This window comes from Dipodomys merriami, unplaced genomic scaffold (assembly GCF_024711535.1).
Source record: "Dipodomys merriami isolate MVZ:Mamm:240054 unplaced genomic scaffold, mDipMer1.0.p SCAF_372, whole genome shotgun sequence".
Lineage (NCBI taxonomy): Eukaryota > Metazoa > Chordata > Mammalia > Rodentia > Heteromyidae > Dipodomys > Dipodomys merriami.
This window is the reverse complement of record NW_027205293.1, coordinates 1008446-1033954: the sequence shown is the minus strand read 5'-3', so window position 1 is coordinate 1033954 and position 25509 is coordinate 1008446. Positions and strand designations below refer to the sequence as shown.

At 35.0% G+C, this 25509-nt stretch overlaps 1 protein-coding gene across 1 annotated transcript; it reads left to right on the top strand.

Annotated features, from left to right (window-relative positions):
- Window positions 1-253: 253 nt before the first annotated feature.
- Window positions 254-24228, top strand: LOC138804776 (protein SREK1IP1). Its single transcript, XM_069989208.1, has 5 exons — window positions 254-437; window positions 9071-9118; window positions 11890-12033; window positions 19294-19366; window positions 21377-24228. The coding sequence occupies exons 1-5, from the start codon at window positions 425-427 to the stop codon at window positions 21561-21563; spliced, it is 465 nt and encodes a 154-aa protein (XP_069845309.1). The 5' UTR covers window positions 254-424; the 3' UTR covers window positions 21564-24228.
- The last annotated feature ends 1281 nt before the right edge of the window (window positions 24229-25509 follow it).

Sequence of the window (25509 nt, the reverse complement as noted above, 5' to 3'; positions counted from 1 at the left end):
ATCCTGAGAGGGGGAGGGATTCCAATGTCCTCCAGAGAAAAGGCGACAGTTCCCCCACCAGATTGACATCAGTTTAAATGTGACTTGTAACAACGTTAAAACAGAAGAGTCTGAAACCATCGGGGTTGTGTTCACTTCACTTTAGGCATGCGCAGTTCACACTCACCTCTTTCCCCCCCCCCCGATATTGGCAATAATGGTTCGGACCAGGTGTGTCATGAAATGTGCCTCTCCCGGAAACTGCATCCGCAACGACTTGGTTCCGCTATCCCTGGAGGCGCCCTAGGCCTTCCTGCTGCGGTGTGGACACGGGCCCCGTGTGGGTGAAAGAGACTGCCTTGACCCTGTGGTGCCTCCGCAGCCAGCGAGAAGAAAACGCATTTTTCCACATCTGCTGGATCCAGTGACTTCTGTTACCAGCGACATGGCAGTGCCAGGTGAAGACCAGCAGCGGGATCCCTGCTTTCCAGCTTAGAAGGAAGCGGGTGGGGTCAAGTGGGCTAGGGCTCAGTGGGGAAGGGACAGATTCATGGCCTTAAAAATCGACAGATTCTGTTGGTTTACCTTTAAAGGTTTACGCTGCAAGTCTAAAGTAAAGAAAGAAACTCTCCTTCCCGCCCCCAGCCGGGTCAGCTGCGCAGGATTACAGGGAAAGTCTCCTGTAGACGGACAGTGGATTATAGGCCTAGCCGGGCGCCGAGGGACCAGGACCATTGGCCTTGAGTTTTTTGTGGCTTGAAAATAAAATCTGAAGTGGAAACACGTGGTTCTCCCCGGGAGCCGAATGCCCTGTGTTCGTACGGAAAGTGCGTTCTTGGGTTCCCTCCATTTCTAGTTCTTCCTGTTGTGTGGCCGCAGAACTTCAGCTTTGCCCTTCTGGGGCTCAGTTTTCCTATCTGTCAAAGAAGGCGCTTTGTTGAGTTCTATGTAAGGTCCTTTCTAGTCCCAGTTTCTGTATCCAAACTCTGAGGACTAAGTTCCCAAAGATGTCCTCTTTAGGGATTCAGTTTCTTAGGAAATTCAGGTGGGATTGGGCACCTCTTAAATTGGCTTTCCCACGGTGTATCTGCAGGACACTGTTTACACCCCAGCGTGGGGATGCAGAGTGCCCTTTACTGTAGAAAAGATTCTGAAAAGTATTGTTTCAGAAACGCTTTGTTTAAACCTGCCTCTCTCCGCATTGGTTGACCAGTTTCTTTGATCCGTGGCAGCTTTTCTGAATCTTAATTTTACAGGCAGTTTTTAAGGGAAGAATTTTGTGCAGTTTGAAGAGGAGCACATCTGAAACTGAGAGAAGTGTGCATTCTTTATTAAGTTCTTTCTGTGTGCCAGGCACCATCCTAGGTAGACATAATTGCTCTTCACACAAAACTTCCAGTTTAGCAGTGAAGAGAGAGACATGGAGCTAGTGTCCCAGCAAGGAAAATTCAAGGTGTTGGGGAGCAGATAGTAAAACATCTAACAGGGTATAGAAGGGACCATCAGCACTTAAGAGACCAAAAGAATTGTGGGAAAGATGAGTACTTATAGGGGAGATTGCAATCAGAGGTAGAGGAAGAAGATGTATGTGAGAAGAGAATATGTTTGCTATGGATAATACTCCACTTGCAAATGTAGGAAAGTGAGTAATTAAAGAGCTAATAACTGACCTTAGATAGTATAGCAAAGATTTCAATGATCTTCTTTCACTTTTTTCAACCTTGCTGTGAAAAACATACTAATGTTCCCATTTCACAGATGAAGAAACTGGGGGACAGAAAAGTCAAATAACTTACCTATTTTGAGCTATGAGTGACAAGTCATTTGGGCTCCTCTATACCATATGTGTGAATTCATCTTGCCTCAATATTGTATAACTTAAATAAATGACAGATATCATGGAGAATAGGAAGCCACTTAGGGTTTTCATGCAGATGCACACTTTGGATAAATAATTCAGGTTATAGTGTAGTCTGGAGGAAAGTTCATTAATTAGGAGTAGTTTTGGTGAGCTATGATGGTGTCTAGCTTAGCTTTGATCTGAGAGAAGCAAATAGGTTCGAGATGTATTTTTGATGATAGGATCACTAGAAATGATTGATTGATTCTATGAAGATGAAAAATGGAAATGTAATTAACCTAGGTCTCACTGTTAGTTGGGTTAGGACTAATTTCTGATAACTCAAAGCACAGTTTAGAAGGAAGATGACTTTACTTTGGAGCATGACACTAAGTATAACACAAGAATAGAAATATCTGATAGTCTGAGATACAATCTGTCTCTTAGGAAAGAAATCAGTGTCAAAGTCCATGATGTAGGTATCAGCTATACATGTAATGATTAAAGCTATAGAGTAGATGACTTTGCTCAGATATAGAGTGTAGATTATGAAGGGAAGATCTATGACAAGTCTAGAGACAAGCCTGGATAGATTGTCTAGGTATTCTCATAGGCCAAATTACTTGTGTTGATCTTAGCATCACACAAGTTGACCCTTTATTGAGAAAGTTTTGTGACTACCTGTGTAGTATGGGCATGCAAAAGGATACAACCTTGAAAACTTCAGTAATGGAGATTGCAGAAGGAGGGCTAAAGTAGTTTCTTCAAAATTTTCTTTGAAATTCCCAGAAACTAGGCTACAGATATATACCTTTCAATTCAAAATAACACTTTGAAGCCTATAGATAAACTGTTTTAACTTAGCAAAAATTGAGACAATAATCATGACAGGCACTATACAAGTACAATGCAAGTGCCTTAGGAAATACAGATAGAAAATGTTAAGGTAATTTCTTGAATGATCGATCCAGACAGTGTATTAAAGAAAATAGGGCTCCTTTGAAAGCTTTAGATGAGATCATCAAAGAGAACAAGTATTATGCTGTGTTCTTTTATTTTAGGTATAAAGGATTCAGCTAGGCATTTCTTGGGGGTAGTTCTGCTAGTGATTATTACAAAGTGTGACTGTAAGATAATAAGGCTGCTTTCCACATACCACAGAAGAAAACTGACCTAGTCTGTTGGATGTTCACGTGCTTCAGCTGTTTTTTCTTAGCATTGTATGGTAAGCTTAAATCATTATGTAGATAACAATAGCATATTATAGACCCTTAGAGAAATCTCAGGAGCTTTGTTGTTATTAGAGAAATGGGAGTTGAACATAGGACTCAGTGAAACTTGCTTTGCCCATTTACAGTTGTTGAAATTAGCTCAGGTGTTGAAATCTTGTGAGTGATTCTCTAGGAAGACTTGGCCTGGGATAAGTGGCAATGTATGTTACTGGTGTGGTTGGCACAAAGCTCTAATTTTTGGTGGTGAGTTTTTGTTTGTATTTTGTTTTAATTGGGGGGGTGTCTTTTATCTTTCTGTGAAATCTTTAGAGCCAAGTTAGGAAATCACCAATGGCTAACAGAACATTTCTGTCTGATTACCACAATGAGTGAGATTCTTAAAAACATCACTGTAGCATCTCAGAATAGATAGAATTCCAAATTATACTATAATTGTTTTTTCTTTATAAACTATACTATTGGTAATTTATTCTCCAATTCATGTTGTGTTTTTGTAGGGTTTTTTTTGGGGGGGGGAGTGTTTTGTTTTGTTTTTTGCCAGTCCTCGGGCTTGAAATCAAGGCCTGAGAGCTATCCCTGAGCCTCTTTGTGTTTAAGGCTAGCGCTTTGAGCCACAGAACCACTTCCAGCTTTTTTGGGTAGTTTTTTGGAGAAGAGGCTCACAGGGACTTTTTTGTCTGAGCTAGTTTCAACCTGTGATCCTCAGATCTCAGCTGCCTTAGTAGCTAGAATTACAGGCATGAGCCACCCGTATCCAGTTTATGTTGTAACAGTAATTTTCAAAACCATATATCCTATCATTTGTAGGATTTTATTTTAAATCCATATCTGTGAGTTTTGTAAAATTCTTTTTAAGCCACTTAGTTTTTCAGAGGCTTGGTTTCCTTGTTTCCATAATGAAGGGATCGATGGCTTAGAATTCTTCAGCTTCTAAAGTATTAAAATGCCAGTTCCCCCTCTCTTCAAGAATGAAGCAGGATTGTGTGACAGTGGCTCACTCTTAAAATCCTAGCTATTCAAGAGGCTGAGATCTGAGGATCGTGGTTCAAAGACAGCCTGAGCAGGAAAATCTATGACTTATCTCCAATTACCCAACAAAAAGCTAAAAGTGAAGCTGTGGCTCAAGTAGTAGAGTGCTAACCATGAGCAAAATAGCTTAGAGACAGCACCTAGGCCCTAAGTTCAAACCCCAGGACCAGCACAAAAAAAAGAATAAAGTGCATATTCCTGAAGATGGCCTAATCACCTTTTCTATCTTTTTCCTTCCACCACTCTTGCATATTCTCTAATGTTGTGAAAATCTGTGGTTTTGGTTGTTGTTGTCACCCCTTTTTATTACACTTGCCTACATTTCCCTGTCTTTCATCTTAAAGTCTTGTCTGTCATTTCTTCATATTTATTAACAGAACCAGTGTCCTTATGACACCTGCATATTTTCTCATATTTACAGCCATGAGTGCATTATTCTAGACAGCATAGTATAGTGTAGCTTCCTTTAATGAGGGATTTTATTCATCTCTATGACTACTCCAAATCCCAATTCAGAATTGTATCCATAACAGGTAAATAATAAGTAAGCAGATTTATCTGGTCAGCAGTATTGATTTTTCTTTAGTTCACAAATTAAATTTCTCTGTTATCTTAAACCTGTACCTGTACAGCATCTTTTCTTCATAGATCATTATATGAGACGAGTGGATAAAAGTTATATGCATTTACTTAAATATTATCTTTCTCATGCCAATAGTTAAAGCAACTCTTCGTTTTGTTTACTTTTATCCCTCTTTTGAAGGCCAGATGATTTTGAGGGTTAATTTTATATGTACAATTAAGACATCTCCTGTTTTAAAATATTTTGGTTGCTAGATGCCTATGCCCGATGTGTAATCCTAGCTCTTAGTAGGCTGAGATCTGAGGATCACAGTTTAAAATTAGCTGTAGCACAAGTCTGTGAGACTCCTATTTCCAATTAACCAGTAAAAAGCCAGAGGTAGAGGTGTGATTCAAGGGGTATAGCAAAGAAGTTAAAGGAGAGTAGACTGGCTGCGAGTTTAAGCCCCAGTACACTTTCTTTGTTTGTTTGTTTGTTTGTTTGTTTGTTTGTTTCTTTCTTTCTTTCTTTCTTTCTTTCTTTCTTTCTTTCCTTCCTTCCTTCTCTCTTTCTCTCACACACATGCACACACAAATAATACATAAATAATGTGTCTTTGAGATCATTACATTTCATTTAAGATGATCTTTGTTCCTTAATTCCAAAATTTGTCAGACTTCTATTTAAATTTTAATTATCTCCACTCTTATAAACTGTGTCGCCATGAATGACTTCATTTGTAAGTCAGTATGCATTTGTAAAAGTAAGTTGAGAGGGTTAATTCACAGGTGTGGAATTGCTGGTTGAAGGCAGTCTGTAAATTTATAGTCCTGATAGATTACACCAGCTTGCTTTCTGTGGAGATAGTTCAGTGATAATTTACACTCTTGGCAGTGGCAGCAGTATCCTTACCCAAGCACCCTCTTCAACCTTTTCAATCTTTCCTATCATGAGAAGTGAAAATGGAATCCTACTACAATTTTAATGGATACTTCACTTATTATAAATAAAGCTGAGTGTTTCAGAGTCACTTCTACTTCCTTTTCTGTGAACTTTCTGTCCACAAATTAATGGTTTGCTGGATTTTACACAGTAGGAATAATTAACCTATGTTAGTATTGTGAGATGCACATATTTTTTTCACAAAATTTAAAGTGTCTTTTTAGTTTGGTTTTGATAAGGTTTACATTTAGGGTTTTTTTCTTATTGTGACAAAATTTAGATTGTAGGTCACAATTGAAAGAACTTTGAAGCCTGGATTGGAGAGAGGCTATGAATAACTGTTACAAACTTCTATAAAGGAGAGGAATTGACACCATTAGGTATCTTAGCTGAGTAAGGGTTTCATAGTACAATTTTCTGATTTATTTTGACCAAGGATTTTGAGTTCTGGCAGACTTAATCAGAAAAGGAAAAACAGGGAGAAAATCCTGGAAAATAATGCTCACAAAATAGACAAAGCCAAGGAAACTATAAGAGTGGCATCATTATCCCTAGCACTGGTCCTCAAAACAGAATAAACTACCCCTTTCACTGTGCCAGTTCTCTCAGATTGAGGCTGTTATTTGCCTGAGATTAAATTGCAGAAAGAAGCATTCAGGTGGTCACAGAAATTAAAGACAACTGATGCTGTGATCTTAATTTAACTAACGGCTAGTGAGGAAATAGTTAATAGGCAGTTACATTATAAATAATGGGTTTTGTTATATATTTTTATATAAAAGTTTCAACTTTGTGAAAAAAAAAAGATGGCCTGACTTGAAGATGTTTCATATTTTATTTCCTTTAAAAGTATGATATACTTGAATGATTCGTATCAGTGGTTTTTTTGTGTCATAAATGTATTTAATACATGCTGAGATGAGATTGTTTCAAGTCTATCTGTTACAACATTCTTAGTCTGTTGCAGGGACTATAATTGTGCATTTAGCACAGGTTTGTGCAGCATTATTCTGCATCTTTGGTTTCTATGGAAACACACAACATTGACCCGAATTCTCTGAGCTTTTTTTTTTTTTTCTTCAATATGCGGTTGATTTCATAATGAAAAAGCCTCAGATAGTATGAATCCAGCTTTATTCCAGTCATGGTTTTTCTATAATGTGGCATATGCATCCTTATACTATGCAGTAATGTCCAGTTTATGGAGACAAAGGGATTGGGCCATAGTGCTCAAAAAGTTTGGACTTAATAAAAAGTGACATGGTGTTTTGCACATGTTAAATGATTTTTTTTAAAAAAGGCATTAAATACCATGTCAAATTTGACACTTTACCTTTAAAAGACTGGAGGGTACTGATGAAGTTCTTCTTAGAAGTGCTCAGCCTGTGAGCTGAGTGGGACAGAGATGATGTGAAATCAATGGAAAGTTCGATCACCACTTGTGGATGAGCACTGCTGCCCATGATCCTGAAATGACCTGAGGTCTTGAAGTCTTCTGAGTGCAGTGCTTGCGTCTTGTATATTCCTGGCAGCTCAGATCAACCCACTGATTTTCATGGAGGAAAGTCAGATTTTTATGTCTAAATTGTTCCCAAATATGTTGGTTATGTTTTTACATTTACGTTTTAAAAACAAGCATTCTAGCAAAACTGGTTTTACTAGAGCAATTCAATATTTGAGAGAAAAATGTAAATTAGGAAAAATAACCATTATATTAACCTCATAATATTAAGTAAATAATTTTGGAGGGATTTTTTTCTTACAAATTAGTACTATTTTCTGTTCACACTTAGCCATTTTAATATATATGTTACACTGAGATAGTATCTCCACTTGAATGGTTTAGAACTTAGATGCCCGTCAGCAAGGAAATGGAATAAGACTGAACTGAGCTTTATTGAACTCACTATTGGAGGTCACTTGGAGGTTTAAATAAATTTTAACTGTGTGTTATTCAGTCATATAAAATAATATTAATAAGATAACTGCTCAATATAGATGATCCTTTAAAACATTCTGCTAAGTAAAATCAGACTAAAGATAGTGTAATTTCTCCATGCATATGGGAAATTCTTTTTATATTTTTTATTGTTTTAGTAAAGGTGAGGTACAAAGGGCTTAAGTCAGGTAATGAATACATTTCTTTTTCAATAGTGTCACCTCTTCCCTCATTTTCTCCCAGTTTTTCCCTCCTGACCACTCCCACAAGTTATATATCTCATTTTCAACATAGTGTCTAGTGAGTATCACTGCTACATTTGTTTATGCTTTGTGTTAACATTTCTGTGCTCTACTTTACCCTCCCCCAAACAGATAAACTTACATATAAAACCAAAGGTGCAGAAAACAAAAATAGTGACAAAGGAGAAAAGATGCAAAAAAAAGAAAGAAAGAAAACCTCTTGTTTTCATTTCTTGGAGTTCATTTTGATAACTAGCTATGTGCATATGATCATAAAAAATGATGTTTATCATTTATGTTTATCAAAATGAATTCCAAGAAATGGAAAATTCTTTTTTTTTTTGGAAAATTCTTAAAAACAGAATAGAGATAGCCAGGGACTAAAGAGAAGAGAAGAGAGAACTTGTTTAATGGGTACAGTTAATGCTTGCAATGAGGTAAATCTTTTAGAAATAGGAAATGGTTGAATGCTTGTGCAACACTGTGAATATATTTTTATTCTATTGAATTGCAACACTATGAATGGTTATGATGGTAAATTTTATGTTGTATATATTACTGCCATTTAAAAGTCAGTTTTAATTTATTTCTAGTACTTAAACTTTCAGTATTGCCTCATATACTACAAATATTTGTAAACATTTATCAAAATTAGGCACATGAGTAGTTTGTTTTGCTGAAATTTGTGGTTGAAGTTAATGCTTCTTATAATATCTAAGCATTGCAGCCACTGTTCTGTAATTTCACTGGCAAAGTGCTTACTTAGTATATAATAAAGGCCCATGGTTTGATCCTAGGCACCACACATACACACAAACAGATACACACACACATGTGCACATGTGTGCACACAACACATACACAAAGAAGGAAAAATATATTATTTTTAATTTCTCATTTATGAATAGTAAATTAACAGTTTTCACATTTGAATAACAAATATTTTTCCTTACTGTTGTAGAATTCCTGAAATGTTCTTGACTCTACTATTGAGGGGGTAACACTGTTCCACAAGAAATGTACTCATTACCTTATTTATGTAACTGTAACCCCTCTGTACATCACCTTTACAATAAAATAAAATAAATTTTAAAAATAAAAACAAATTTAAGTATCTCTCAAGTGATTTGAATAAATTCAGTCTGAATAAATTGCTTTTAAGAGTCAGAATAATTTAGTAGTATTACTATAATGTATCAGAGATCATTTTTTTCTATTCAAGAAAGTTTTACAAACAAACATTTCTAATTTCATGTGATAAAGTCTTTATGCATCTCAGAAGACTCATCCAATTTTTTTTTTCAGGTTGCAACAAGGATAATGTCAGAGCTGGCTGTAAAAAATGTGGCTACCGTAAGTACACATTGTCTATAAAGTTTGTGAATTCTAAAAAAACAAAAAACAAAAAAAAATTCTACTTTCTTTTATTTATAATGAGTCCCTTTCAACCAACTCTATTTGTTTATGAGTTTGTTTGTGCATACCAGTCTTCTAGCTTCAATTCAGCCTGGCACTGTCCATGGTTTTTTTTTTTTTTTTTTTTTTTTTTTTTTCCTCAAGGCTGTGCTCTACCACTTGAGCCACAATGCTACCTCAGGCTTATTATTTTTATTTATTTATTTATCTGGCCAACACTGAGTTTATACTAATAATTTGATCTCTCTATGTATAACATATTTGTTATTGTAAAACTGTTTAGGGGGACTAAGAAGGGATAGAAGAGAATGTTAAGGAGTAACCAATAGCAAAATATATTTCATCTGGGAATGCAAATGGGAAAACAAAACTTACTGACTGTTGAGTAATTCAAGGTTAGGAGGATTGGGCAAAGTGAGGTGTTCAATTTGATTACTGTACATTAAAGATACATTAAAGTATATACGTGTTTGAAATACCATACAGAACAATTGTCATATACTTAAAAAAAAAATGTCAAGAAGAGTAGTACCAGGAGGGAGTAGGAGAACAGAGGTGGTGAAGGAAAGTTCATGTGGTTGGAATACTTTCTGTACATGTCTAAAAATTGAACAATGAAATTTATTGAGATTGGTTTCAAAAGGAGGGGAGTGGGTGAATGTGATCAAACTACATCGTATGCATATCTGGACATGTCAGAATTAAACCCTCTTGTACAACTAATTGATGCTAAGACTCAATAGACTTCTCGATACTTTGAAGAAGCCCCACCACTAGTCAGTCCTACAGATGGGAGGATGTAGGAGAGGCTGAAGTTCATTTCACCCCTAAACTACAAGGTTCAGAGAGTATCTTGTTTGTGAAGGTATCGAAGTCTAAGAGTTTGGTGATTTGGGACCCTATGTTTCATGGTCTTCAGTCTATTTTGAGTTAACTTTTGCATGTGTCCACCTTTCATTCTTCTGTATGTAGAGAACCAATGTCCCTCAATTATCTGTTGAAGAAGTTAGTCTCTTTCAATTGAGAGGTCTTCACACTCTTGTCCAGATTAGATTGAATACTACTGATATTTAGCTTTTACTCAAAGAAATGATAGTATCATATGATACAATTTCATAGGATTCATAACAATTAGAGCAGTGGGAGTGGAACAATTTTTACTTTAATACTTGGACAAGAACAATTAGGTAAAAAGTTGAAAAATTAATTATCTCAAATGTGTTTACTAATGGCTCAATATGTATAACAAAAACTGAATTATCAGGAAAAGTAGATAAATCAATAACATATTCTAAGTACTTCTGTCAAGTATTTAAACAACAAAATATACATTACCATTCTCAACAAATAGTGTATATCCTTATGAAATGCTTACCAGCTCTCCCCTAAATTCACTATATACCAAGCCACAAAAGAAATCTTATCAGTCACCAAAGAGCATACATACTAATTGTATTCTCAGATAACAGTGTAATAAATTTTAAAATCAACAATAAGAATAAGGTCTGAAAATTCTATGTTTGGAAACAAAAAAAGCATTTGTAAAACTTATAAATGATGCATTTGGAAGGATTTTGCAGACTAGCTGACTGAGTCCTTCTGCTCTACTGAGATGGAAACTCCTCCAGCTACTTCAGCCCTTGGCAGGTATTTGCTACAGAAGCAGTAGATGACTCTGAGCTCCAGGCCTTTAACAGAAAGACAAATTCTATGCCTTGGGGGTAGTTGTAGGCTTTGACAGCCAGGGTTGCAGCACATGGTTGCAGGCATTAAGGCTCACGCTGAAGCCCCACTGTTACTACTTTCTAAGACTCTGGCATGAGACTTCTCAGTTGCTGATCTTGGCCAGCATGTCAGTTCTGCTGTCAGCACACTCATGTTTGTTCCTGTCCGTTCTTCCCTCAGGTACTTATGACTGTCCTACCCACGTGGATAAGTTATACATATTGGTTATATTATTTTCTGTACGTGTTGGTGTTGTATTCTATTTCTTACCAAGCTTTTTTATTAGCATGAATTAGTTGTACAGACGTAGTGTCTTTATATTTCTATACATGCATACCATGTGCCCATTAGCTCTCCCTCTCCATCACACTCGAATATATATCATTCCCTCTTAAAATAATTTCAACAGTTTTCATTGTTCTACTTTCATACATGCATATAAAGTACTTCAAACATATTTATCCTCATTCATCTTCCCCTTTTGCTTTGCCTCTTCCCACTGATACCTGCCCATGGTAGAGTTGATTTTGCTTTGTTATTCATTTTTTAATACTATGCATTGAGTGTACTACAGGATTCACCATAACATTTCACATGTGCATGTATTATATTTTAATCAGGTTAGTCTCCTATATTGCTCTCTAGATTTTTTAAAATTATAATAGTAATGTATTTTTAGAAGGGGAAAATATAATTCATATCCTGAAATGTATAAGTACTCCCCAAAATATTTATTGAATTAGAAGTTTCAGGAAGAAATTCTCTTGTAGTACTGTGTTTGGGGGGGGGATATATATATATATATATATATATATATATATATATATATATATATATATATATATATGTATGTATATATTAAAAGTAACCAACTCTTTAAAAGTTAAAACTTTTTTAATTATTGAAATGAATTGTTTTCTGCTATTCAAAAAAAATACAAAGTGAATCTATAGTTATGTCATTCTATTTTTTTTTAAATTCAGCTGGTCATCTGACCTTTGAATGCCGCAATTTTCTTCGAGTAGACCCCAAACGGGACATAGTGCTCGATGTCAGCAGCACAAGCAGTGAAGACAGTGATGAAGAGAATGAAGAACTAAATAAATTGCAGGCATTACAAGAGAAAAGTGAGCAATATTTTTTTTACTCCATTTGCTAAACATATTTCTAAATGTTCCACTTTTTAATCTTATTTTTATATTGCATTTATCATTAAGATGTCTTTTCTGTTCCGTGTATAAGTTTCTGCACAGGTGAGAAATAGGCTGTAATAGACTAAGTAATTTGCCTAAGATCAAACACTGCTCAGCAGCAGGCCAACTGTTTCAGATTCCATAGACCATGTTTCTTTCCTGCCTCCCATTGTATCTGGATTTTGATATTAGACCAAAGATTAGATTGTCAAGTCACAATAACCAGCAATCTTGCCTAGTACCAAGCACTTTCTTTCCACTTCAAGACCAACTGGTCAATTTAACAGACGTTCCTACATTATTTTAAACATATACAAAAAAAGATCAGTCATGAAACATTTCTATTTTATGCCACATCTTGTGTATAAAATGGCTTATTCTTGCAATGGGATCAAATTTGGTGCTATAATTTTGTAAACTACATAATTCCATATATTCCATATGGAGGTTTCACACAGAAGTAAAATAAAACCTATTTCAATACAGCTTTAAGTATGGGATGAGAGACTTTTAATGGTTAAGCTCCATTTTATTTTAGTTGATCAGAAAACATTAAACAATGAACTTAAAAAAATGTTTATTTTCCATATTACTTCCAATTAAGAAGAAATCAAATATCAGGTACTGGGACAAGTTGAAAACAAAGAAGAAAGAAAGGGTCTCAAAGACAACAAATGAAAATCATGTTGTTTATGATAATTCAGTTGGTTGAATTCATGCACGTACTTTTGCTCCTGTTATGCCTTGATTATAAAGGATTCCCCCAAAAGCTCAACTGTTGCAGGTTTGATTCCCAGTTTATCTGTGTTCACTAGGGGCTTTGGAGAAGTGAGTGGATCATAAGGACTCTGATTTCATCAATGGATTTACCCATTGATAGATTCAAAATACGAATAGGTAATAAGGAGCTGTGGAATGTAGGGCCTGATCCTGATCTGAGAAAGTGGATCACTAGGAGAATATTCTTCAGGACTACCCATATCTCATCCTAGGCTTCTTCTGTTCTGTCTGCTCTACAAAATGTTCCATCACTGCCGTCTCCATGATATTTTGCCTTGCCATGGCCCAGAAACAATAATGCCACCAGTGGACTAAAACTTCCAAAACCATAATTCACAATAAATCCATCCTCCTTCTAAAATGTTTCTCAGGTACTTGTTTACTGCCAAAAAGTCTGATTAACACAACTCTCTACTGCAATATCACTAAAATGACAGTAAACAAGAGCTAAATAATAATTTCTTGTTGTTGTTAAAGGCATAAAACATTAAGATCAGAAACAATGGCAGTAAAATTGTAGAAACAGAAAAGGAGATTGATTAGTGATAATTCTTTGCACAATCCTTTGGCCTTGCTAGTTTACCATTAAAGTCTAGTGTTCTAAGCATCACTTGCTTAGTGCTTCCAGTCAATATTTTGGGCAATCAAGAGTTACATTTTTTAAAGAGAAGAATCATATATGAAACCTGGGCATAGGTCACATAGCAGTGATACATGTTGAAAATCTATCTTGGGCATTTTTGTCATACTGTGAACTGTATAACTTGTACTCAGGAAAGCCTATGTGGTAGAGCCTACTACACACGTAGGCTATATGGTAGGACAATTCAGTCCTTCATTGGCTACATCATCATAATGTGGTCCATGACTGTATATAAACTAGCAAGCAAAAGAGCTCGACTTGAAACGTTCAGTCTGTGCATGGAGAAGAAAACAAAAGACATTCAAGGACAAAAAAGAACTTGTAGACATTAAAAATGACATGATTAAATTGATTGAGTTGGAAGATAAAACTGAAGCAAAAAGAAAGAGGGGAAAAAAGATGAATGGAGTATCAGTTTAGGAAATGTTGCATTCAAATGAATCCTAGGAAGAAAAAGGTTTTAGATTGAAAAACTTCTACAGTACCAGTTCAGTGATAAAATATAGACCCATACAAAGTCCATATTTTTCAAAGTTCATTTCATAGAAAACAAGAAAAAAATACAATTCAAGCTGTAGAGTTAGGAGTTAAACAGGGGTCATCAATGAAAGGTCAGGAATTAGAATTGCTTTATGCTTCACTATAGCAGCATTAGACATTAGTAAGATATAGGTAATGCCTTTGGATTTTTTGAAGGAAGATTATGTGTGAATTACTATGGTTTTTCCAACAAAAGTAACCAGATATAAAAATAAAATAGTGCTTTCAAAATTTCAGTATCGAAATAACCTTTAAAAAGCTTTTTCTCAAAGAGTATGTAGTATCAGGAATAAATATGGAATAAGCTTTAATATAAAGGTGTAGATCAGCCAGGTTCCAGTTGCTCGCATTTGTTATTCTAGCTGCTTAGGAGGCAGAGGACTGGAGGGCCTTGGTTTGAAGCCAGCCTTGGCAGAAAAGTCTGTGTTCAATTGTCCAGCAAAATACTGGACTGTAAGCCATGCCTCAAGTAGCAAGGGTGCCAACCAAAGTGCCAATCAAGAGTGCCACGATCATAAAGGCTGAGCAAGTGCACAAGGCTCCAAGTTCAAGCCCTGAACTAGCACAGGAGAAAAAAAGGGGATTGGTAGGAAAGCAGTAGACCAAGATAAAAAATACATGGATTGAAAGTAGAAAAGAATACAAAGAATAGGAAGACAATATCTATGATACTGTAGATCATTTCTTAAGTATTTTATGCCTCTTCTACTTTTTTTTTAACCAGTACTGAAATTTGAGTTCAAAGCCTAAGTCAGCTCAGCTTGCTTGCTTTGCTGGGACCCTACCACTTGAGCCATGCCACTAGTCTGGATTTTTGCTGGTTATTTAGGAAATAGTCTTGAGAACTTTTCAGTATAGGCTAGCTTGAATCAACCTCCTGAGTAGGTAGGGTTATAGGTATGAACCACTGGTTCATGGGAGTGATTTGTCATTGTTGTTTTAATACTATTTTAAGAGGGGTTATTTTCTTGAATACCTTTTATAGATAACTCCTTGTTATTTATGTATAGAAACACACCTTATTTTTACATGTTGATTTTGTATCTTGCATCTTGACTGAATTCACTTACTTAAACCAGTTTTTTTTTCTGAAACTTTCAGAGTTTTTTGCATACAAGATTATGCCATGTGCAAAGAGATATTTTTCTTCTTTCTTTCCAATTTAGATGCCTTTTCTTTCCTAATTGCTCTGATGGGCTTTCAGTACTATGCTGAATAGAAAGTATCATGTCATTTTTAATGTCCACAAGTTCTTTACCTTAAAAGAAAAGCTTTGAACTTTCCATCATTATTATCGTGCTAGTTATGGGCTCGTCATATATACCCTTTATCAAAACAACATATATTCCTTTATAATTGACTTGTTCATTTATTGTCAAATGCTTTTTTCTATGCCTGTTGAGATGATTATTTGGTTTATATATCCTTCATTCTGTTGAGATGATTATTTGGTTTATATATCCTTCATTCTGTTCATGTTGTGTAGTATATTCATTGATTTACATAAATGTGACTATCCTTGCATTGAAGAAATAAATCCCACTTGATAGCTATATGCAATCTTAATATTCTGTTGTATTCTGTTTGGTACCATTTTGTTGGGGATTAATGCATACATGTTTATCATGCATAATGGCCTATAATTTTGTTTTCTTGTGGTGCCTTATTTAGCATTTTAATTAGGGTAATGGTAGCCTTGTAAATGAGTTTTGACATTTTCACTTGACTTAATTATTTGGAAGTATTTGAGAAGAACAGCTTTAGTGCTGCCTTAAATATGTGATAGAGTTCACTGGAGAAGTCATCTGTTTGTATACTTTTCTATATTGAGAGGGTTTTGATTACTGACCCAATCTCTTTCTTTTTACTAGTTTGCTCATATTTTCCATTTCTTCATGAATCAATTTTAGCAAATTATGTTTCTAGAAATTCATCCCTCTTTTTCTAGGTAGGTCAAGAGCTATTGGAATAGAAATAATCCTTTATAGCCCGTGCCAGTGGCTCACACCTGTAATCCTAGCTACTCAGGAGTCTGAGATCTCAGGATCTCAGTTCAAAGCCATCAGGAAAGTCCGTGAGATTCTTTTCTCTAATTAAACACCAGAAAACCGGAAATGGTGCTGTGGCTCAAGAGGTAAAGCACTCACCTTGAGCTGAAGAGCTCAGGAACAGCGCCTAGGCCCAGAGTTGAAGCCCTGCAACCAAAAAAAGAAAGAAAGAATCCTTTGTATTTTAATAGACATCCACTGTAAATCTCTTTTCAGTTTATTTATTTGGGTCTTTTCATTTATTTTTTATTTAGCTAAAGCTTTATTGATTATGTTAGTCTTTTAGAAAACACTCAGGTAAGGTATAGGAGAGAGAAGCCAGAAGAGTGCAAATTGCAGGCTAATCTGGATTACATAAGGAGTTCTGTTCTTTAATCTTTTTTTAAAACGACTTTTCATTTCTTTTCTTCTCTAATCTTTTATTTCCTTCACCTAATGAGGCCAGTCTTTTTGACTGAATTTGTTGGTATTTGGATTTTCCTTTTTGTTCCCAGTTTGTGTGTATGTGTTGTGTGTGCACATTCATGCATGTGTGTTTTATCTGTGATAGAGATTAAACTCAAGGACTTGTGCATAGTAAGCTTGTATGTTCCTGGTTATCTTACTAATTTTCTGTGTGACTATACCTATTGTGGACAATGGACAGTGAATTCCCCTACTATTATACAGCTGCCTCTTTCTTCTTCAGTTCTATTACTAATCGCTTTATGTATTCTGGTGCTCTGATGTGGACTGCTGCGTGTATAATTATACTTGTTACATGTTCTATTGAATAAGTCATTTGTCATTGTTTTTATGACATTTTCTCTTGTGACAGTTTTTGGCTTCAAGTATGATGTAAGTATAATCACTGGTGTTCTCATATGGTTATCATTTGCATACAGTATGTTTTTCCATCCCTTTGTTTTTAGCCAATTACCCTCAAAGATAAAATGAGCCTCTTGAGTGGCTTATGATTGATTCTTGTCTTTTCATCCATTTGTTCATTCTCTGCCTTTGATTGGGACATTTAGTCCATTTAAGATTAAAATTTTGCTAGGAGAAGACTTCTGCCATTTTATTCACCATTTTTGTCTGGTGTTTGCTTTTGTTTCTTCCACTCCTCATTTGTTATTTGAAGTTTTTCTGCAGTGATATATTGATTCCTTTTCTTTTGTGTATCTATAGTATATATTTTTCTTAGGACTCTTATAAATCATCTACACTCATGTATAAAAAAACTATGCTTTTACTGTTATATACACTTTATTATTCATATCACAATTTACCTCTTTATATTGTGTGCTCATTAGCTAATTTATGATTATTTTAATAATTTTGTATTTTAATTTCTGTATTAAAGTTAAACGTGACTTATATACCATTATTATATTAACAAATACAGTATTGTGTATTTGTCTATGTATTTACCTTGACCAATATATTTTAGACATTACTTATTGATGTTTCAGTTTCCCCAGTTCTGCCCAGGAATCTGGTCTTACCCGTAGCACTTAACACAGAAGGCTATGAGGTAGGTACTGACATCACTGATGACAAGGAAGATAAACATTTAGTCAGTCGAATGGCAGGCAAAATGCTCACAGCAGCCTGAAAGTGGAATGAACGGTGTTTAATGTTTAATTTGGTCCTGAATAGCATGGAATGCTCTCATCACAAGCTAATAACTAGAAGAAATCAAATACTTGATGTCTCTCTTTGAGTCTGGTCTAGAATTTCTCCCATGGTTAGGGGAAAATAGCACAATTAGGTCCTATTTCAAATGATAACAAATAGGCTGATGATGAGGATGACATTAAGAGCCTACTCCCCCTATATCAACAAGACAATCTCATTTATACTGAGAATATAATTGTTTCTATCAAACCTAGTGGCCAACAGACAGATATATAGAAGATCTTTAAGAAAAACAAAGAAACTCCCTGGAAAAACAGACATGCTGCAAGGAGCTAACCCCTTTCTAAAAGGCTACCTTGGCCTTTGGTTTCCTGGACCTGCTCAAAGGGAAGGCAGACAAGCGAGAAGAGTACACTTCTACCCCGCACAGCCCATCCCAGTGCTGTTTTCCATCCTAGCCATACCATCCAGCACTCAAGTTGTCCAGTGGCAACCCCCCCCCCCAAACTATACCACTACGACCACAATGTCACCCCTTGCATACAGACGGGGAGCAGCACTGAAAGAATGTCAAACTGATTTTTTTGTACCTTTCTTTTTTGTTTGTTTGTTTCAACTGGACATGACTTGGAGCAAACAGCCATTCAATGTATTTACCTGTGGAGTAATCACCCATAGATCTTTCTGAAGCTACCACAGAAGAAGCACCACTTGCTGGTCTGGTGGCCTCTGTTCCACATCTGAGAAGAGACCTAAGGATGACTTTCTGCGTTGACTACCTTAAGCTTCTTGAGGTTCACAGTTTTTCCATCCAGAAAGAAGAGTTGTTCCCATGATGGACACATCTCCTGAGAAGCTGGAATGACTGGTTAGAACAAAGCTCCCCTACTCTCCTCAGGAAACCTGGCCAGCAAGCGTCCACTCCTCTGGCTTCAGGAAAACATCTTCTCTCCAATTTCATGTCTCAGCTTAGGATGTTTTCATGCCTATGTCATTAGGATGAGCAAGCTAGACTGTCTGGGGATAGAACCCAGGAACTCTTAAGGCAGTCAGTCTACCACTAAGCTACATCTTAAATAATGATATATTTTGTTTTCTTTTTTGTAATGCTTTCTTCCCTCATTCCACCTTGTCTTTATTCCTTTTGCCTTTTATTTTTCACAATTTAGAAAGCCAGTCACTGATAGCATTCAAGAAAGATATGGTCCACTCCAGACCCAGAAAGAAAGGATAACTAAGAACTACAAGGTGTTAAAAAAAAATATTCCCCAAATTTCAGAAAAATTTTCCTTTATAATACATTGTATCTTTGGTCGGGACTTTTTCCCCCTTATGTCAGTCACATTTCTCTAATCTTTGTATATTAAAAATATGACCATTCACATTGTCTTACACTATAAAAAAAAGATGTATCTTTAAAGGTTCTTTTGTTCGGCTTTACTACATGTTCCTATTTTTGTCATCTTCTCTATCTAACAAACAACTAAAATTAACATATTTACACACATAACAAATCAGTATAAATTCATGGTGACCTGATTTTTCCAACTTCCTTTTCCTCCACAGGAATAAATGAAGAAGAAGAAAAGAAAAAAGAGAAAAGCAAAGAGAAAATCAAATTGAAGAAAAAGAGGAAAAGGTATTTTAACAGCATATTTATAAAAATAAAAGTTACAATGTTAGTCCAAAATGATTATAAAATTTTTTATGTATTAATATTCAACAGTTGTAGTTTTATACCAGTAACTAAATTTTTTAATTGGACACATGTCTAAAGTCTTCATGTACAGTTTGTTCTCATATAGATGAAGCTGGAACTTAAATAGTACATGTCTACTATTAATAGAATCCGTCAAGCTAAAAATACCTTCAGATTTTTCAGAACCTTTACCAGCTACCTGTGAATTTTACTGTTGACTTTTAAACAACTGACTAATTGATCAAGAGTAGTAAGAATCAATATCTTCTTTGATTAATAACTACAGTTTCATTTGTTCATATGATTATAAATACACACATATTGACATTGCTTAGAGCACTTGGTCATATTTAGATCTGGTTTGGACCTAGTTCTCACTAAATTTATAGGTCCTATAATTCAGGTATTATGACTATAGTTTTCATAAAGCATTTAATAGCATGTTTTAATCATAGATAATTTATAAAGTAAAAAGGTTTACTTTTTGTTATTGGGATTTAAATAGTAATGTTTTTAACATAACTGCTAGAATCATAGAACTCAGGGTTTCTGACTGGTTTATTGTTGGATAATTTGTGCTAACACAGCAAGGTGAATTGCTGACAGCAAATGAGATTATTATCTTCCAAATATCTTCAGATAGTTTCATTTTATATTAGACCATTTATTCAGATCTCTCTATTTCAAGCCTCTCAGAACTTAGGGCCTGAAACTAAATTAACTTTTCTATGCATGTAGAGATAGTGCCATTTAATACCAGAGCTTAAAATTCTGCCTTAAAAATGAGAATCCAGGAATGAACCAGCCAAAAATAGACAACTAATAATCATCTAAAAACAAGGAAGAAGCTATAATCAGAATCCAAGGGGTCAAGTCGAACAAGGTATTTAAAACAGGAAATGAGACAAACTTAACAAAAATAGAGCTAAGGCAGAACCACAAGACTAGATGAGAAGATAAGCTTTGCAAATGGTTGAAGTCCCAAGTAGATAGACAGACCAGACAGAGAGCACAAGAGTAAAATGAAGGATAGCTCTGAGTTGGGACACAGTTCCTTAGACACAGAATCACTTGAAATCTTGTGGTCATATATGATTGTTTTCAGTCTGGGTTTACCTGCTGAAATTTAGGTCAATAAGCTAGCTAAAGACACCTGTGTTATTTTAAGTGAACTCAGTTTCTGACTTGTCACATGTTTTTGTTTTGAGTGTAGTTAGAATGTTAAATACCACTTAACATAAATCTACAAATGACTTTTTCTTTTTTTCATTTCTTTCTATTAGCAGTGCAGGAATTCTATTTTTTTCCAATTTCTTGTCAGAATGATATTAGAAAATAAAGTCTGATAAAAAGCCAACCTCACTCATATCTGGAGTAGTTAAAAGAATCCTCTCTGCATCTAGCAGAAATTATTTTGCAATTCAAGTGTTCATTGTATCACTCTGCATGTAAAGAAAGCCCTATGTTAATGTGAAAGATCAAATGAGTTAGAAATGTGCTTTTATTTTGTTAATTTTCAGCTTTTCTATGGAAGCACAATTGCAGCCTTTTATATGTGCATATAATTGCATCGTTTGTGGTTCTTGTAAGAAAATATGTTAACAAGTTAGATATACCGTGTATATAATGGAGGTTGAAGAATAGTGCTTTGTTTATCTTTTAAGATTTTGAAGGGTACTACAGCATGAAAAAAAATGAAAATCATAGGAAAAGAATTTCATCTTTACTGAATTGAAAATTCACAGTTGAACACAATAGAGGTGGTAGTGTTGTCAAGTTTCTGTGACCAAGCATCAAAAATTCTGCATTTAGCATCTGAAGTGAAAACAAAGCACATTTTGAGTTTATGTTTATATCCCCTTTTTATTCCAAGAGAAGTTATGTCAGCTAAAATCCCACTTAAAGTTACCTAATCAGTTATAAATTTTCAGTGTATATTATTGCCCATAGGTCTTATTCCAGTTCCACTGAAGAGGACTCTTCAAAACAAAAGAAACAAAAATGTCAGAAGAAGGAAAAGAAAAAAGAAAAAAAGAACAAATCAAAAAAAGGGAAACATCACAAAAAGGAAAAAAAGAAGAGAAAAAAGGAAAAGCATTCTTCTGCCCCTAATCGTTCTGAATTCAGTAAAAAGTAACTGAAACTGTGACCTAAGTCGTGAAATTTAAAAATTCATTTGCTCTTCCTTGGAACGTATTGTATAATTATGCTTTGCAGTAAATCCCCTGCTTTTCCGTATGTATATTTTTCATATGTAGAACCATCATCCCTCTGGCTTTATGTCAGTCTTGTTACTTAATAGCCATACTTCAGGACATAGATATTTGTACATACAAAACACATTTTTAGTATTTGTGTCTCTGCATGTTGTCTTATTTTTTGTAAGCTGATTGTGAAATGGCTTCCCTGCTCTAATCTAGCAGTTAAAAGCTGCTGAATCAAGTGTCTGCCTTCCAGTGAGGAAGCTAGCTATGAGGTAATAATGTACTCTTGATATTGAAATTTTTAAGAGCTTTATGTACTGTGATGTAATGTAGAAAGATAGTGAAATTCTTAAATCGCTAGGATTTTTTTTTTAACTATCATAGGAGACAAAGCTTTACTGGGTTTGAGTAATACTTTTTAAATGAATGGTATCTGCAGGAAGATAGGGTATTTATAATAAGTTTAATTGTTTTATACAATGCCAAGTTTCTAGTACCTGCCTCCTTTGTTTTTTTGTAACAATTGAAGCATTTCTTCCTGAGACTAGTTCATCCTGTTAGAAAGTAGCAATGTGGGTCAGGATTTTTAGAATGGACTCATGAATTGTGTGACAAATGTGCCATATTGGCGTCTTACAGTGATACCTCAAGAAATTTTGTTTAGGAAGACAGGAAAATCTTTATTAGAAATTATTTTTACTGTATTTAGTATGTAAATTTTATGAGGCTTTGTTAGTAAATAGTGTGGAGATATTTTATAAATGTTATTAGCACATATACTTCTTTGGTCTGAAATGATTTTTAATTCTGAAGGAAGTTTCATACTGAACTCCTGATTTCATAAATAACCAAGTTGAAGTGTTGCCTCTTTTTCACTTCTGTCACAGATCTCAGTAGCAAGGGCAAAAAAAAATTCAGAATTTTATTGTCCTTTTCAAAATTTAAGAGCCAGGGAGCTGTATCATGAAAGCCTTTATATAATAATTTTATATAAATGTGCATTTCCAAACACTTGTTAGCAGATATAGATGTTTACCTTTTTCATTTCATTGTGATAGTATTAATTAGTTTAACATCTTAGTATCCTTGATGCCCAGTAAGTTTGATACATATTGTGCTGTAGCAGCATTGAATGTCAACCTGTTATCATGACGTAGCACCAACGATGACAAGTACCCACTATGGTGCACTTGTAAACTTCCAAATTGGTAACTTGCAAATATGGCTACAGTTAAATTCATGGTGGTGAAATCAGATAAGTACACTTGGCCTGCCTGGCTTGTAGGTTTCCTGATTCTCCTTCCCCCTGGAACCCTGCTGGCATGCCCTGAGTAAGACAGAGGAGTCTCACTCAACTCCTCTTAATATACACATCCTTGGGAGTCTGAACCCACATTCTGTCCCCACATTGCAGCCATGCTTCTTGCTTTCCAGTCACCTAATTTACTGATTTGGCTCCTCAAAAATTAATTCTTCTGTTTCGAGTTTAATCATTTGCTAGGAGAGAAACATAAACCAATTATATTTGATTAAACCTTTGCTAACAGTTCTTTTGTTCAAGATTTACATAAATAAGTAAATATAAATAAGGAGAGCTTTTTCCACAATGATTATAGCATGTCTTAAGAGATGACCTCTATCCCCCTGGTTGTGAGATGATTTATATTGTCAGATGGTTAGTGATAGTAGTTACAGTGAAAATTTCATGAAATTAGTTCATAAATTTTACTTTTAGTAATTGTAAAGATTATAAATTGTCTCATTATGTTTTTTCCTGAATGGTAATACAGTGATTCCAAATACTTATATAAAAGTAAGCCCTTTTAACTAATATAGTACAGAAAAGTTCTAATAGATCAGTAATTTTTCTCCTAGAAATAATAGAATTATTCCCTGGTAGATTTCCTGTAATATCAGCAAGGTTTATGAAAAATATCATCTGAATAAGCCATTTATTTTTACTAAAGTAAGATGATATAAGTGGGATTGGATGCAAGTCTCACTAATACAGGAAGAGTTTTAACATTTCTTCCTAGGCAGTATGTAACAGGAAAAACTAAATTTAAGGGTAATAATCTAGATGTCCTGGCCATTTTAACTGCTTGTATAACCCTCAACAAAGTGATAGAATTTTCCTAGACCTTCTTTACCTTTAAAATATTGTACTTATCTCAAGATCATGTCTAGTCTCTAATGTATGTAGTCATTGATATTTTTATAAAATCTAAATAGTATTCATTTTAGAAGTTACAGTTGGTATTCTATAGTAGTAAAGTTTAATTTTATTTTTAGAAGTTGCTAAATCCATTGATTTCTTTAAGCGGACAATGATATTTGCTTTAGTTTTTTAACACCCAGTTTATGTCATTTTTCATGAGACAGAATATATTTAGATTTCCATAAGCAAACTAATGATCAACTTGAAAATACTATTTGTAGGCTGATGGGCTTGCTCACAATTTCCCTACTTCTTTTCTCTGTATTATCTGTTTTCTAAGAATTCTCAGAGGTATTCTCAGTCCTTTACACTTAATATTCTCCATTTACATCTTTAGTTCATTGTGGCCAAGGCATCAATAAATGAGAAAGTAAAAACAACTATGTGTCTGTACTTACTATTCTGTCTTAAGTTATATTCTTAGTTACCTTCAGTTGCAAAATTGGTGAAGGAGTTAATAATGTTGGTAAAAATGCCAGTGAGTCCACTTCAGCAAGCATTTACCTAATACCTGCAATGTAAATACAGGTAAGTGGTAGGGATAGTTATTTATAAGACATTCCCCTAGGGAGTTCACAATCTAGGTAGGAGAAGAAACACTGGAAAGTGGCATCATACAACAAGTTCAGTAACTGACGTGAACAGGGGCTCAAAGAAACAGGTTTTAGAGAGTAATGCTTGGATTGCAGTGTGGTTGAAGCTGGAGTAGAGAGAAGAGGGAGCTTGGCATTTCCTAACAAAATGAGTGCAAACTGTAAGCAATCTGGTGTTGCTACTCTCATATATAAGGCAGCAGGATGTAAGAATCATGGTTTCCATTGTAGGTTCTAGGGGTATAGAGGAGCTCTTGTGTTCCCTAATGAGGATCTTGGGCTTTTATTGGCTTTTGATTTCATCTATATTATAATCCTAATCTACCGTTTTAAAAAGATGAAAATGCTATATTATTAGAAAAGTTTCATAGAAAATAATTTCACTTTATGCTTTATTATTTGTATCATTTTGTGGACCACTCTTCTAAGTGCTAATTGTGTTTATCAAGAATTTTCAGTAATTCGTATTGTCTAAAAGTTACTAAAACTCTACTGTGTTCTTTACCAGACCCATTTCCTCTAAACGATAATTACACGTGCATTTTTTGGTGTATTTTGCTAGCTTATTTTTACGGCTTAAATTTATCTATTTATTAGGTCCAAACAAATTACTTAAAGCAGAATATATTTTTCAATATGTATACTCTGCTGTAACAATAAGGCTTGCTTTAGTATTTTGTCTCAGTTTATGAATCACAACTATAAAGATAAACAGTTGGTGCATGGTGGGTGCCCAGGGCTGCTTCCTCCAGTAACCAAGAGAGAAGCATCTTCAGCAGGAAGAACAGCCAGGTCTCTGGCTGATCCCTAGACCTGGATTCAAACTTCGTGGTGACCAAGAACAGTAGATTTCTTGGACTACTGCACAGCAACTCCAATTGTTAAGCCCAGAGTCTTGACCTCACTGGTCTTCTCTCAGCTTCTCTAAAAGTACAGAGTGTAACCAAACTAAAATTGGGATGCCTCTTCTGCAGCACAACCTATGATGCATCCAACCATGTCTAGCCTGTTTTGTCTCTCCCACAAATTGGAAGGAGCTGAGGACAATGAGCATGTTGTTGCTCTAAA

What these genes read in the sequence shown, in the direction of transcription:
- LOC138804776 (XM_069989208.1), top strand. An exon ending in GCAGGCATTACAAGAGAAAA is followed by an intron (nt 12,034 to 19,293) that starts GTGAGCAATATT and finishes TTTCCTCCACAG; the next exon opens with GAATAAATGAAGAAGAAGAA. An exon ending in TTGAAGAAAAAGAGGAAAAG is followed by an intron (nt 19,367 to 21,376) that starts GTATTTTAACAG and finishes TATTGCCCATAG; the next exon opens with GTCTTATTCCAGTTCCACTG.